General features: G+C 39.5%; 1 protein-coding gene across 7 annotated transcripts in view; it reads right to left on the bottom strand.

The window, feature by feature from the left end:
* Window positions 1-8,135: 8,135 nt before the first annotated feature.
* RECQL5 (RecQ like helicase 5) overlaps window positions 8,136-16,666 on the bottom strand; it is a 62,310-nt gene continuing 53,779 nt past the window's right edge. For 4 of the 7 annotated variants that reach the window (XM_058166105.1, XM_058166104.1, XM_058166106.1 and 1 more), the window contains 4 exons: window positions 16,280-16,355; window positions 13,732-13,983; window positions 11,664-11,736; window positions 10,786-11,362 (listed from right to left, as the gene is read on the bottom strand). In XM_058166105.1, coding sequence (XP_058022088.1) covers window positions 11,235-11,362; window positions 11,664-11,736; window positions 13,732-13,983; window positions 16,280-16,355 — 529 coding nt within the window. In that variant the 3' untranslated portion in view covers window positions 10,786-11,234. Of the gene's footprint in view, window positions 10,736-10,785; window positions 11,363-11,663; window positions 11,737-13,731; window positions 13,984-16,279; window positions 16,356-16,666 lie in introns of those variants that run through there. The other 3 variants (XM_058166107.1, XM_058166103.1, XM_058166108.1) reach the window with 3 other exon arrangements.

The raw sequence follows: 16,666 nt of genomic DNA, 5'->3' as shown, positions 1-16,666 counted from the left end.
ACAAGAGAGTAAGGAAAAATGCTTTGAGAGAGATATGCAAGCTCCATTGCCATGGCAACAAGAGGGTAAAAATGTTTTAAGTTCCGATCAGCCAGATAATATTTAGACATCTTCCTAATTCGTTGAACTATAAGAAGAGAAGTGGTACATCACAGGCTTACAAGGTTCTGTTACAATCTCGATAAAAGTCATTTTGGCCCTTTGGTGGAATCGATATCTTGATTTGGTACACCTAGTGGAGCTAACAAAAAGCACAGAAATGGTCCCTCAGAACGAAATGCAAACCTCCTTAGCATCATGAAAAACAGATGCGGTCTCTCCTGTTGCTCTTGTGTAAATAGAGCCTTTCCCAACTCTGCTGCAATTACCCAGTTGGGATGAATTGCCAGCAGGGAATCGTACGGCAATAGCTGTCCAGCCGCAACTGTAAGCATTGTTGGGTATGCAAAGGGTTTGGGTCTGGAGGTTTGGGCAGCTTTGAGAGTGCCACCGCTTCAATGGCTTGGCTTTGAGCCACATTCTTGCTTTAGCAGAGATGGCAACTTGCCCTGGAAAACATGCACAGCTGGTGTGGTCTTTGCCTGTGGGTCTGATATATTACACTCCTATCTTGTTTCTCTTCCTGCAGAACATGTGATTCAGCTGCCGCTCTTTGGCTATAATGTTTTCTCAGTGGAGAGGATCAGTGCCCCAGATATGCCTTCACCTTGCATTGTAGGAGTGAACCAGGAGGAGATTGTCGCAATGAGCAGGGAAACCCAGGTATAACAGAAATATCACAACGGACATCTATGGAGATTCTCAGTCATCCAGGTCATGGTTGTCTTGAAGGTGCTTTTTTTCAAGAGCAACTGGGCTTTCTGGTTTTGCTTCTCATCCAAGAAGCTTTTTCAGCTCTGACTGGATGGTAGGGAATGGAAGGATTTATACTCCTTGCAGACAGCTGGTCATTTTCATTTTTTTATCAAGTCGTTAAAGTCACCCTGAGGTTTATCTGTGTCATGCCTGCAAGGAGTAAAAATCCTTCCATTCCCCACCATCCAGTCAGAGCTGAAGAAGCTTCTTGAATGAGAAGCAAAACTTTTTTAAAGAAAAACCAGAAAGTCCAGTTGCCTCTTAAAAAAAGGATCTTTGGGACTATCACAATGGATGAAACACAGGAACTTAAATAAATTTATTTATTTATTTGATTTCTATACCGCCCTTCTCCCAAAGGACTCAGGGCGGTTTACAGCCAGATAAAACACAATTATGCATATAACATAAAAATTTAAAAAACCTATTAAAAAACTAATTCAATTTGGCCGGGTTAAGATTTTAAAAAAAAGTAATAAAACCAATAATAAACCCCTATTAAAATTACTATTATTTCAAGCCAAATAGATACCATTCAGGTCAGGACATGGCCTCTTGGCTCTTTCAAGGATACCAATCTTTCCTTGGCTTGTATTTGTCAGAAGATAATATTTTTCTTTTTTTTTTTGAAACACATTCCCTACAAAATTTGGTTAGTACCCAGCCATGCTGAGATTTTGAAAGCCAATAAAACCTAGCTATTTCATGAAGTCTTGCTGGCTGACAAGGTGAATCTCTTTTAAGTGTATGTTAATGCTGCCTGGTACCTGAAGAAGATACTGTATTGTTGTCGTAATGGTTTGTTCTTTTTGTCTTAACCTTGTTTGTATGCTAGCCATTCAGGGCTGGTAACAACTGGAGTAGCTTACGAGCCTAATAAAACCACTTAATAGTTTCAGATCAAATCTTTCATACCAACATTGTCAAAACACAACTCTATTCAGTAGCATTCTGTGTTCACAGTATTTGAATCCTGTTGGTCACTTTCAGTGCCTCCAATGGAACTTTATGTAATTTTAATCCACCCACATACAGAACTGGGCAACTAACATTCCTGGGATTTACTTTTAAAAATCATTCACAAAATTTCTTACTGACATGTAATGACGGCCTTCATTGAGAACATTGCCCCTTAATGGGAGCCAACTGAAAGCGAAATGGAATACTAAAGTACGAAAAAGATGACTGATTCTGCCATGCCCACCGTGCCTGTCTTTCCTCATGTGCAGAGTCATCAGATCGTCATTCCACTGAACCAGATACTACGGATGAAATCCTTACGTCCAACCGGTCCTGCTGGCCTTCCAGGCATAGAAATCAACTATGGCTCAATAGTAAATCCCAAGACTATCTGGTTTGAATTACAACAGGTAACATCACAATTGTGCCATCTCTTTATGGAAATATTCTGAATGTTTATTGCACTATCATCTTTTTTTTTTTTTAAAAAACCAAAGCTAGCAGAGCATAGATCAATGCAGGTAGCAGCTGTGGCTTTGCACTGTAAAAACAAACAAACCCTGTGTCAGGGCTCCAAGTAACAGACCCAATCAATCAATGCAATCAAAACTCCGAGCCCAAGGTGCTCCTCAACGTCCAAATTTATTAGGCATGTCATATTGGAAATGGGGTTATTCTAGCTTTAAGAAAAACGGAGAATACTGTGCCTACTAATAGCCTTTTTTGTTTGTTTGTTTGTTTGTTTGCTTACCTCAATGATTTGTGGTCTAGACCAAGCAAATAGCAGATGATGGACTTAGGAGAGTAGATAAACATATAGGATCATGTTAAATTTAATTGACTACTTGTTCTCCTTTTTTGTACAGTTTTTGTTGTTACAGTTGCTAGATTTGATTGTATGTTTCTGTTTTGTTTCATTTTGTTTGTTTTACTGTTTTATATTTTATTTTCTCTAATAAAACGATAAATCTCTCTTTAAAAAAGTAGATAAAATTCTATTCGATCTGATTATGGCTCTAAAGCACTCAAATGACTTCTTTATGAAGAAAGAACATTATGTTATCCTAAAAGTTATATGCTGTGTTTGTATAGGCACAAAGAGAGTTACATGGAAGGTTTGATAGGAGTTATTTTGACAGTTTGCTTTGGAAGGAGAAACTGCGGAAAGGGGAAAAAAAACATTTCACACTGCTTTCTCTTTTGACAGGCTAAAACATTATATCATTTAATTACAATCATCGGTGGGGAATCAGATTCCCAGGCTTAGTGATAACCAAGCGAAGTTGGCTGCAATACCTTTTCCCAGTACTTGAAAAATGCCCGTACTCTTTTGATGTGTCTACTTGCCAAGTGCTTTCTCCCAAGGCAATGTGAACTATGGAAACGTCATTCTTTTGAACCACTGTTCACTGTTCTCCTATCTTCGTTCCTGCATCACTTCCAGCCCTTAAACTTCAGACAGCAAAAGCAGCTTCTCGATTTCAAGCCATACAAATATGCCATAGCTACTTTGGAGTATCTTTGGGTGGATCACCTAACCCAGGGATGTCAAACTCAAGGCCCAGGGGCCGGATCCTGCCAGCGGGGTGCTTAGATCTGGCCTGTAGGCTGCCTTGGAAACAGTGAAGAAGCAGCCTGCGGTCCCTCTGCCAGTGAAAATAGATCTCAGGGCCCCCTACACAGGAGGCCCTACCAGGCCCCCGTTTCAGCCTGGATGGCCTCCTGCAACCCTCTGCCACGAAAATGGAGCTCGGTGGGAGCCACATGCAGCCTCCCTGAGCTCTGTTTTCACTGGTAGAGGGCTGTAGGAGACGGTCCGGGCTGAAATGGGGCTGGGGGAGGGCACATCAGGGGTGAAATGCTCCTGGTTCGGACCGGCTCCCCCGATCCGGTAGTGATGGCGGCAGTTGGTTCGGAGAACCAGTGGCAAAAATCCCTGGCCCCGCCCCCCCGCCTCTGCTGAGATGCACCATCAGCAGAGGGTTTTTTTTTTAAACTTTTAAAAGCAGGCTTTCTTCAGCTGAAAACATGCCTTTAAAAGTTAAAAAAAAAGCCTTTGAGGCCACGAGGCAAGCCTCATGGGATCATCAGAGGAGCCTTTTAAAAACATTTTTTTCCTCTGGCGATCCCAGAGGAGTTTCCTGATCCTCACAGGCTTTTAAAATCATTTGTAACAACCTCTTACAACAGCCCATGCCCACCCAATCGCCCCTTCCCCACTTACCTTATTCCTGCTCCTTTCAGGCTGGCAAAGCATCAGCAAAACAGGCAGTTTCAGTTGCTAGCAGATTCAGGCAGAGGAATATGTCTGTGTAAAATCCATCTGCCTGAATCTACTAGCAACTGAAACTGCCTGTTTTGCTGGCTGAGGAACTCTGGGAATTGAAGTCCACAAACCTTAAAGTTACTAAGGTTGGAGACCCCTGATCTAAAATATATAAATAAAATAAAATAAAATAATAAAATATTTGTGCAGCTTTCTGAGATTTGGTGTGTTTCTGTAGTGTTTCACTCTTAACTACACAAACACACAAAATCTCACAAAGCTGTATGTGGCATTTTGTGTGCGTGTGTGTCAGTTGTGTTGTGTTGTGTTGTGTGTGTGTGTGTGTAAAGTGTGAAAGTTGGTTTCTGAGCTTTTTGTGACTGTGTGAGGTTCCTGCTTGTTGCAGGAGCCATTTTGGGTGAAGTGCAGCTGCTTTTACATTGTGTGTGAGTCAGTTGTGTTGTGTTGTGTTGTGTTGTGTGTGTGAAGTGTGAAAGATGGTTTTTTTGTACCTCGTTTTTTATTCTTTATTATTTTTATTCTTTATTGTTATTGGCCACACCCACCCAGTCATCTGACCACCAAACCACGCCCACCAATTAAGCCACGCCCACAGAACCGGTAGGGAAAATTTTTAGATTTCACCCCTGGGGCACATGCATCCTCCCCCCCCGGTTCCATTTTTGCTGGCAGAGGACTAGCAAAACAAACTAAAGGAAAAACAAAGCAAAAGGAGAAATGTTTCCCCTTTTGCATTTGAGCATCCAAGAGAAAGGAAAAGAGGAAAGACAAAGAAAAAGAAGGAAAGATGGGAAAAGAACAAAGAAGAAAAAAGAAGGAAAGAGGGGAAGGAAGGAAGGAAGGAAGGAAGGAAGGAAGGAAGGAAGGAAGGAAGGAAGGAAGGAAGGAAGGAAGTCCTGTCTTAGCACTTGGCCACCAGCAGACAGCAAGGTTCCTCTGGGGGACAAGGGTTTGGCACTCTCCCTGGTCCACTGGAGACAATGGATCCCCCCAGCCCACCCAGGGCCACCACAGGTGCCGCCAAAAGTGATGTTGAGCTGGCCACACCCATCTTGGCCACACACCCTGCAGTCAAACACAACCCTGATGCATCCCTCAATGAAATCAAGTTTGACACCCCTGGCTTAGTGAGTGACCAGGCAAGGTTTTCACCAAGTTCAACAGCTGTTTTGTGTATGCCAGGACAAATGGACATTAGACCTGGCCTCCCTATTTCTTAAACACTTTATTTAAGTCATTAATTTTTAAGTCAAAGAGAGTTTAAGGAATTAAGTTTATGGTGAAGTTGTGATTTATATACAAATGTAAAGATGGATGGGTAATTGAGATTCGGAACTTTTGTTATGATGAATGGAGGAAATACGTGAATTTTTAAAGGATTGTATTAGGTAACAGAATGCACAGAGATGAAACAAAGGTAAAAATTGGTAATGAAAAAGTGGATTTGGAAAAATGAATTGAGGAGAGATGCTAAAATTGAGTATTTTGTTTATCTTAAGATTTTGTTTTGGTTTATTTTTAAACCAGAAATTATATTTAAAATCTTATTTTGAATTAGTAATTGGATAATTGGATTGATTGTAGATTGTACATGTTATTAAACTTAGATATTGGTTATGCTATGTTTAATTTGTTTAATTTATATTTGCATCTGTACTGAGGAAAATTGGAAGTCTATATATATATATCTTTATATAAATATATTGTATTTTATTTTCTCTTGAAATGTAATAAAGTTGTTAAAAAAAATCCAAACCACTAGGGTGCTCTGTGTCTCTCACAGATACATGTTTATAAACATAATTCTGCCTTTGGATCATTTAAAAAATCTCCACATATTACCATCACAAACCGTATGTTTCAAAGATAGTAATGGTCTTTGTCAAAATATCTTGATTTTTAGTTTAGAAAATGTGGGAAATTATAAAGAGGTATAAAATTGCAAACACTTTATAAAAAACAAGAATAGAGATATTTTTTCTCTCCCTCATTCCAGAAGAAACCAGGATCCTGTAACTGAATGAGAGGAGATTTAAAACCAAAGATCTATGTTCCCCTATCTCTCCTTAGGATCTTAATCTGGCTTTAAATTTTTGACACCTTTTTTGCTGCTGTATGCTAGTTTCATTTAATCAGAAAGTTTTTGCAAACAAACAAGAAAGGAATCTGCATTTCTTAAACTATGCATGACAGTATTATTAATCTTTGGATAATCAAGGGCATCTTCACATCATTACAATTTTTACTCCTTGATTCTTCAAAAACAGTTTAAAGTTAACTAATGGTCTTCACTGCCACCAACTTCAAAACATAGACTAGCACAAACCACTCAGGTCTTCCATACAGCTGTTCTAGAGGAGGGCATGAAAAACAAGGCAGAGTTAGTGGCTCTGAAACCATATTTTTAGTTCCTGGTACTTGCTCAGGGCTTACAGAACAGCCCTTGCTATGAGCAGATGCAAAGTTTCCAAGGTACCAGCTGTCAATTATTTTAAGAACATTTGCTGAAATGATACTACCACTCTACAGCAGCTGAATCTCTGCAACGGGGGAATGGGAGAAGCTGGCTTAACCTTAGAAGGGAGAGGAAAGCCAGTTCCCCAGTAACAGGCAATATGCAAAATAACATAATTTTCAGTGGTTTTCAAGTGCACAGTTAAAAGAAAGGTTTAATATGGCTAAAAAGACTATCTGAATTGAAAAACAAAAAAACAATTTGAAATGGAATTATGTAAAATGGTGAACAGGTAATAACAGAAAAGGGAAAACTTTTGTTAAGATTTGAAACAGAAGAACAGATTATTTTTTTATTTATTTATTTATTTATTATTCGAATTTATATACCGCCCTATCTCCCAAAGGACTCAGGGCGGTTTACAGGCATATAAAACATCAATATCAATATACAAATTAAAATAATCCTTAAAAAACTTATTCTAGCGCCCGAATTATTAAAAATAGAAATATAAATATCAAATATAAATATTAAAATCAATTTAAAACCCCTCTAAATTTAAAAATCTAAGCCAGTCCTGCACAGATGAATAAATGTGTCTTGAGCTCGCGACGGAAGGTTCGAAGGTCAGGAAGTTGACGGAGTCCTGGGGGGAGTTCGTTCCAGAGGGTGGAAGCCCCCACAGAGAAGGCCCTTCCCCTGGGCGTCGCCAACCGACACTGCCTAGCTGACGGCACCCTGAGGAGTCCCTCTCTGTGAGAGCGCACGGGTCGGTGAGAGGTATCTGGTCGCAGTAGGCGGTCCCAGATAACCCGCCCTATGCCATGGAGCGCTTTAAAGGTGGTCACCAAAACCTTGAAGCGCACCCGAAGGCCACAGGTAGCCAGTGCAGCCTGCGCAGGATGGGTGTTATGCGGGAGCCACGAGGGCTCCTCTATCACCCGCAGCCCCTTTCTGAACTAACTGCAGCCTCCGGATGCCCTTCAAGGGAAGCCCCATGTAGAGAGCGTTGCAGTAATCCAGGCGAGACGTCACAAGGGCGTGAGTGACCGTGCAAAGGGCCTCCCGGTCCAGAAAGGGGCGCAACTGGCGCACCAGGCGAACCTGGTAGAACGCTCTCCTGGAGACGGCCGTCAAATGATCTTCTAGAGACAGCCGTTCATCCAGGAGGACGCCTAAGTTGCGCACCCTCTCCATCGGGGCCAATGACTCGCCACCGATGGTCAGCCGCGGATTTAGCTGACTGTACCGGGATGCCGGCATCCACAGCCACTCTGTCTTGGAGGGACTGCATGACAAAATGGGCTATTAGCTTTGGATATAATTGAGATGAACACTTGGGAGAGACTGTGGGTAATTTATTACATTGCATAATTTAAGAGCATTTTTTTAAAAAAAATGAAGTATTGCTGGTATATGATACTAGACAAATTTTTAAAAAATGTATAAAAAATGTATAAAACCAGTGCTGGAAATTCAAAACATATGGGGGAACATTTTATCATGGTGGACTTGTGAAAAAGCTAAGAATTTTTTGATACAAATTCACACCTGATACAAAGGATTTAAAGACTAACATTGCAAAGAAACTAGAATTCTTTTTATTGAAACTTGAGGATAATGAATGAGAAAAGATTCATAATAGACTGATTTTGTATTTCTTTTTCATTTCTTGTACTTTTTTCTTTCTGTTCTTTGTTTCTTTTGTTTCCCTCTTGATTAACCTTTTAGTCTATGTAAAAATTTGATATAAACAAATGATCAAATCATTCTTCCCACCTGCATATTTGATAGGTCTTCAGGTTTGCAAATGCGAAAATTTGTTTGTGTCATTTAATATACACTGCAGTCACAAATAGATCAGCTCAGCTGATTGTGTGCTTTACATGGAATGCAGAGTGGTTCCCATTTGGAAATTCTCTTAATTCACAGATTATGCTAAGTAGTCACTGATTAACTTTACCAGACACACAAAGTTTTGTTCTGAATAAATAAAAGCTACTAGAGTAACATCTTTAACATTAACTTTATTAGCAGCTTGCCATGTACCTTTAAAGTTACAAAGCCTGTTTCTCCAGCAAAAGCTAATTTGAAGATCTCTTCCACAATTCTGCCTTTATGTCAGCTCTCAACATCAGAAAGATCAGTGGCTTCTCTAGGACAGATCTAAGGCACAGGTCAAAAACTCATAATGATAAAAACTACTATTTTAGCCAAGAATCCCCAAATATATTCAGTTTCTCTTAAATATCAATAAAACAGCATTTTCCTTATAAGCTCTGTAGGGTCATTTTGCCATAATACTGAGTTACTAGTTAGGTCCACATTGGAGGCACAGTACAGTACAGTAGTATGGCTTTTAAGTATGTGACATATGAAAAGAATTAGCTCATCTCTTTCAAATGCACATTTATTTCTCTACTTATGATAGGGAATGTGAGCTGTAAAAAAAATTTTCTTACCTGAAAACAAAACTATTTGAAGCAACTCAACTTCAAGGTGGGAATTGGAGACTACTACAGTAGTTGATAAATTTCTCACATTTTTCATATTTTAAAGTGCTAATTTTAGATTATTTACCTAAAAGCATTTTTAATACAATAAACCCATGTTTATAGTGTGGGAAATTCAAGGGTCCCCCCAAATGTTACAGCTTCTCACCATACAAATAATCTGTGGAACTGCCTTGCAAAAAACTATTGAAAATGTTTGTGAATAATGAATGTCTAGAATTTACTCCATATGCAAAAAATAAAAATGCAATCTAAAATATTACTACTACATAATTTTAGAGCAATGTGCACTGATACTGCAATGGCAATTTTCCTTAAATATATCAGGCATTTCCATTCAATTAATCTGGAAGAACAGAATCTTTGGGAAGGGAGGTATTGAGCTTTATTCCTGAGGTTTTATGAAAAGAAAAATCTGCTCCTAACTAGACATTTTTAACCGTAATAGGTTTGTAATAGTCCCTCTTGGATAAAGAAAGACATGCCAGCTAGGAACAGAAGCAAGACACAATATTAATTCTCTCCTTAAAAATAACATTTCAGAACTCTCTTCCCAAACCTAGTCTAAAGGCATAACTTCCATCGTTCCCAGCCAACAAAGACTCTGGTCATACTGGTGGGAGATGAGGGAAACTTACACCAACACCAATCAGGGCAGCTGGCAGGGTGTCCCCGAAGTACACATAGTAAATACTGACAGATGATGCAGGAGGAGGACAGAATTCCTTAATTGCGCATTTAGAACTTCATAGGAGAGCTTCAGGGTTACTGAAGCAGTAATTGGGAATGAAAATAATGTAGGAAAACATAAGCATCAAAATAGTTCCTGTTGCCCACATTGGAAGTCCCTCTCTAAACAGCACTTAAAAAAACAAAGCACTGCATGTGTTTAATTAGTTCTGGTTGCTATGCCCTTAATTTGCTGCATTTAATTTGTTATTATATTACCAACTCAGGGAAAATTCTGTCAATACGCTGCTCAGTCAACTCAGCACATTTTGTTACACTTTATGAGCTTTAATTTATTTTTTAAAATTATTCTGGTGCAAGGGAACACTTTTGGAATAAAAGAAACATATCAACACCATAAAAGAACAGAAATCTAAAGAGCTTTGGCCAAAATAACCCTTCCGGGTTTCCTTCCAATTATAAATTAACTGGTCTTCCCCAAAGCACTCTCTAACACCTTACTCTCAGAGCAAAGAAATCCTGACTGAGGCAAATGCATTTTTTCTATTTAAGATAGCTGCCAGTAAAATCTGTATTAAAAGACTGGAGACTTTCCAGTCACAATCATATGCCTAGCCAAATAATAAAACTGAGTTCACTCATACTTGCTAGGTGGAGGAAAGGGCTGCCTTCAAAACCTGACGACATGACCTTTTTTTTTTCCAGACAGAGAAAATCTATTGTGCAGATAAATCCTTAACCCTGGCGCTTCTATCTCCCCAAATGCCCTCTCCCTCCGCTTCCCCATTGCATTGTTACAAAGCGTAGCTACAGCGAAACTTGGAGGGACAGTCCTCTGTCACAACGAGCAAAGTGAAGCAGGGCCTTTCATGAGTCACGTTTCCAAAGAGAAGAGCTCCTGCCAGTCTGTTTCGCTTTCACACTTGTCCCGGCTTTTGAAAAATGTCTTGATCAGCCTCTGCGCTTCTTCTTTCACTGTAAACAGAAAGAGTGGCACCTGAGATAATGACATTTTCAATCACAGTTTATTTATCACACATCTCATTAATTACCAAATGCAAATTGTGCCTATTGGCTCAAACGGTATTTGCAAAATACGGTTAACAGATCATGGTAGGACAAAGAATGTGGTGAGAATAACTTTAAGAATAGAATTCTTTATTGACCAAGTGTGATTGGACACACAAGGAATTTGTCTTCAGTGCATAAACTCTCAGTGTACAAAAAAGCAATAAGTAAGCATGATCATAAACATAAAAATACATTCATCATAAATCATAAGATCCAAACTGATAGTCATAGGATACTAAATAAGCAAACAACATAAATCATACTAGAACACTAAATAGTACAATATAAATCATAAAGATGCAAGCAAGTCATAAGTAGAAAAGGAAATACAGTAGGTAATAGGAAAGATGAGAAGAATAACAGTAATACAGCCTTACTAAATAGTTTGACAGTGTTGTAGGAATTAGTTGTTTAGCAGAGTGATGGCATCGGGGAAAACTGTCCTTGTATCTAGTTGTTCTGGTGTGCAATGCCCTATAGTGTCATTCTGAGAGTAGAAGTTGAAATGATTTATGTCCATGATGTGAGGGGCTAATGAATGAATGAATGAACAAATGAACAAACGAATGAACAAGAGTCAGTTAATGGTGTGCAAGAAAAATGTACAGAAAACAATCTCCAATTACTGAAAGTCATCTCCAATACCTATACTTTATCAACAACAGATTTTCAAACATTTCCATCATATCATAAATACTAACCAAGCTTAACTATACCCTATTCTCCCCATACCAAAAAAGAGTTGAAAATTAGAGATCTCTACAGGTCAACAATTTTGCAAAATAAGAGGGACAAAGCACAAGACATTCCTTCACCCCATTTGGCAACTCACCAGTTTTGCGGAAACTACTTTTGTCTGCAGCCAACAAATGAGAGAGGTGTCGGGCAAATCCCTTGAACAAATCCTACCAGGTATGAGATAAGAAAGCAGAATAAGCGTAGTGGGATGCAATTCCCTCATTAACATCTAAGGCTTGTGCTTCTATGCAAGACAAAGTAATTGATGCCCAGTTGGGCAGACTAGTAATTAGGTGCTCTGCTTATCGTACAATAGGGAACATGCTATCTGTGATTCAAATAGAAGGTGCATCTGCAAGCAATTAGACATTACAAAGCAGTCAAGGCTGTGAAACTAAAATCAAATCCAAGTTCTGCTAGATCAGGGATGGGCAATTAATTTTCTCAAGGGCCCACATGAGAAACTGGGACTGTAGTGAAGAGCAGAATTGATTTGATGTCCTCAAACTCCATCACCTCAACGCCTCAAGATTGCTTCATTTAAAGGGCGAGTGCTATACAGGAGGAGAAAAATGCTATCTCTCCTCACCCCTCCCACCCCCCCTGCAGCTGCCAACTGACTGAAGGAGTGCACTGTGACTGCACAGAGCTGGACCTGACTTGGCTTTGTCTCCTGCCCTCCTGCGGCACCCTTATTTACATTCGATTTCTAAGTTCCAACTGACCTCATGTGGGCTGGACAAGGACAGCCAAAAGTCGAATGTGGCCCAGGGGCCATAAAATGCCCAGGCCTGTATTACGTGCTTATATTATAATTATCAATACACAAGTATAATAGTTTTGGATCCAAGGATCTACAAAGGATTTGGATTTTTTAATTTTGAGATTCTCTTACACAATGACTCCCTTTAATGAGGTAGCCAGAAGACACATTGGGAAGTTGCTCCCTGCCAACCCACTCAAAACTTTCACAGTGTTTTCTACTACTTGATTTATCTTTGCCTTTTTTTCCTGAAGAGTTAGGTAGGCATATCTACAAAGCACAGGGTTAAGTCACCTGCCATTTTTTATTTTCTAAGAATTATACTAGACCCCAGAAGCATTACTGGCAATAAAACAGATGCTTGATGTTGGTGCTTTGCTTTGATCCATGCTAGATAGAGTCTGGTATGTGCTAAGGGAGGTATCACTGGGTACATCAAAAGGGACGTGGTGGCTCAGTGGCTAAGACTCTGAGCTTGTCGATCGAAAGGTCGGCAGTTCAGTGGTTCGAATCCCTAGTGCCACGTAACGGAATGAGCTCCCGTTACTTGTCCCAGCTTCTGCCAACCTAGCAGTTCGAAAGCACGTAAAAATGCAAGTAGAAAAATAGGGACCACCTTTGGTGGGAAGGTTCTGTGCACCTTTGGCATTTAGTCATGCTGGTCACATGACCACGGAGATGTCTTCGGACAGCGCTGGCTCCTCGGCTTTGAAACAATGAGCACCCCCCCCCCCAGAGTCGGAAATGACTAGCACATATGTGCGAGGGGAACCTTTATCTTTACGTGTTAAGTGAGGTATCACTGGATACATCAGCATTTTGCACATTTTAAATGAATAGGCAAGCAATAAATAGATTGTTCCCTATCCAATAGATTTTGCTGAAGTAATCTGGCCCAACTTCAACTCATAGAGACCTTTACTGGGCATATTGCAGCTCTTTATCCTTGTGGTAGAGCAGCAAGTTTAGAATTCAACATTTTTGTCCTGGTAAGAAAGCAAAATAGCTCTACTGATGTTACCATTCTGATTAAATGCACAATCATGGATTTTATTAGAAATTGATGGAAGAAATGGGGAAAGACAGAAAAATTATAAATGGAGGACTACTCATAAATAAAGCAAGTTAAATACACGCAATTGTTGTTTGAAAGTACTTTGCTTATTTCACTGGCAAAAAACCCCCAAGTTTAGCTCTGTCCAGCACCGTCCCATCCCCACCGTAAGAAGGACTAAGATGACATGACTGTGGAACTTATTTCCCATGCATTTCCTTAGATATCTTCTGCAACAGCATTTAATTTCATATCTAACTTTTATATCACCATGGAAGCTTTAACTGATAGGGAAATGTAAGTCAAACAGAGATGGAGGGGGGAATTAAATAGTTCATAACCCACCTTAGATGCAAATTTCCCACTTTTGTAGAAAGGAGTCAAATATTTTACAACAATATCTGCTGTTTCCTTAAGCGACAATGTTTTTGAAGGTGGCCGGATAGCTCCCGTGGTCCCTTCTTTATCATCCTGTGATAAATTTGGGTCAAAAGTGACTTTCTTTTTTGCCAGCCTACCAGCTTTCCCCTCTGACTGTGACAAAATGGAGGACTTGTTCATTATCCGTAGCCTCTTTTCAGCAGGGCTCTCCAGGTCCTGGAAAGGCAGAAACAGAAATCCTTTAAAATAACTACACTCTCAATGAAGCCAATCTTAAATGAACCAAAAGCATGTTAATCATCTGGAAAGGGTTTCCTTATCATTTTAAAAAACACTCTAAGAAATGTCAGAACACTTTAATTTTAACAGCATTTTAGCTTAGTTTTAATTATTTAAGACACTAATGTGAAGCAGAACATATTTTAATGTTACTCAAAGTATATGTTAAAAACAACAAAAAATAAAAATGGCAATAATCACAATGGGTATTTCACTAATTCTATACAATTATGACAAGATTTGCTTTGCTTAATCAATCAGCCAAACCAAACAGGGAAAAACAAACAAACCAGTAACACTGATAGATACAAGCAGCAGCAATATAAAATTCATTGCCTGGAAGCAGGTTCACAAAACCAGTTTCTTTTAAAAATATCTTATATTTTTACTTACTGATATGCGAAGGTTCATTATATAGTTAATCAGGAAGGTCATTATCGAAAAAGTGTAACATCTTTTTTTATTTCTAGTTTCTTTTGGGAATAACTCAGTAATATCTTTTAAAATAACTTTTACAAACCAAAGGTAAAATGGAAACCTCTCTGAGATAATGAACATTTCTGGAGATAGAAATTTGGCACGCCCAGCAAAACACTGTAGCAGAATATTCCTTTGTTATCTACATTTCTAAGTGAAGATGCATCAGCATCTCAAAGATATACACTCATCAAAGGAAATTATCATGACTGTTCTGGTTCTATCCTCATTAATAGACTGAAGCAAAGGATCAAACAGATATCCAGGAACACAAATTAACTAGCACAAAATCTTCAATGCTAATCATATCTCTTCCTCTACTCTGTTTGATCCTTTGCTTTAATTTGAGCCAAACAAAAGCAACAAGACTAACGAAGATTTTTTTGTCTACATATCTTCTAAGGCAAGGTCTGTCATATTAGCCACTGCCCACTTTCTATTATTTACATGATCAAAAGAAGTTAGTCTTAGGTTTGAGAAAAATAAATGAACACTAATTACTCATTAAAAAAAAGGAACAGTCAAAAATAACCAAAAGCATGTCAGTTCCCAAGTGCGATGTTAACACTGATTCGTGCATCACTAAAATGCAATGCTATGAAACCAATATATTGTTAGCATTAAACTCTAGAAGCAACCCACTCAAGATCTTGTTTGTGTCGATGGCTATTTTTATTACTTTTCTGGCTGTTGTGTTTTATTTTCTGTATACATATGTGCAATCTCTCTTCTCTCTGTCCCCACTCATAGTCATGCACTTCGGATGCATGGCCAATTAATTTAATAAGTTAAGTCAGCAAGACTTAATTAATGTCACTGTCATTTGGTGGTTAGCACTAGAGACAAATTCTATAAAAAAGAAACTGACTTCTCTTGGATGAAGCATCATGTATTTATCAGTTTATTAAATGGCCACCTGAATCTTAGTTGGCCTTGTTGCAAATGTCATTTGGAAATTAGTTCAGGTCAAACAGAAATCATCTCACTTGCTACTTCCTATTCCTTCATTCCTATATTCCTGTCATCAAATCTCAGGCCCATCTGTGATGACCCAGGGCATGGCACGGAAGCAACACAGGCAGAGAACAGGTCTAACTCCCCTTTATTGATCCAACTTTGCCCCCAAACGTCCCCGTGTTTACTACAAGTCCTGGAGCAAAGCTCTTACATGCACCTTCAGCAGCCTCTGGCTGGAGTAGTCCAGTAAGCCAGGTTAGCCAAACAGTAACCAGGGCCAGCAGTCCAATAAGCCAGTTTTTAGCCAAACAGTAATCTCCAGGCATCTGCAAGTGCACACACAAGGCTTGTTCCCGACAAATGCCCCTCCCACCAGCACCTCTTTACATCTCAGTCCCCAGGTGTGTCTTGTGAAGGGGGACGGGGCACTCTCCTTCCTCATAGCCAGCTCAGTCTGCGTTGTTCTCGCCTTTTCTCTTCTCTGCGTAGTCTAGGATCAGAGGGGGTGGTTCTTGCTCTTCGCCTGAGCTCTGTCTCTCCTGCTCCTCCCTGTCTGCAAGCTTTTCTAATCCTGAAAAGCCTTGTCCGGACTGACTCTGCCCTTCCCCAGTTTCCTCTAAGGCCAACCGAGCCACCCTCTCATTCTCTGTCGGCTCTTGTTCCAGCTCATCTTCCCCCGCAGATTTACACTCTGACAGGGGCATGGCACCCATCCCGCCATATGCCCCCCCTCTGTGTGTGTGTTTGTGTGTGTATGGATGGATGGACAGACAGACAATTTTAATAAAATATAACTCACCTCAGCTGATCCTGGTCTTTTTCCGTTAAGGTTTTCGCAATCATTGATTATATCTTCTTCAACCAAAGATTCAGCCCTTCAAGAAAAAAAGTATAACAAATACATCTTGTAAGAATAATATTAACATTTTTGTGGAGACAGAGGAAATGCCTGAAATTAGCCTACACTCAGATCTCCAAATGTAGATACTGAGCTATCCTTCTGCTCAATTTCAGTCCAAATACTAGGCTAAGGTTTAGCTTTTTCACCTTCAGTTATACTCATACAACCTGTGTCAACTCTCAGGATGAGCAACATGCTTAAATTCAATTGCTTCATCCAATCTGATATACAACAATCTTAAATTTGACTGGAGAAACTATAGTTGAACCATTGCTTCTATTCAAT

Source organism: Ahaetulla prasina, chromosome 2 (genome assembly GCF_028640845.1).
Source record: "Ahaetulla prasina isolate Xishuangbanna chromosome 2, ASM2864084v1, whole genome shotgun sequence".
NCBI classification, from domain to species: Eukaryota; Metazoa; Chordata; class Lepidosauria; order Squamata; family Colubridae; genus Ahaetulla; species Ahaetulla prasina.
This window is presented reverse-complemented; position numbering and strand designations above follow the sequence as displayed.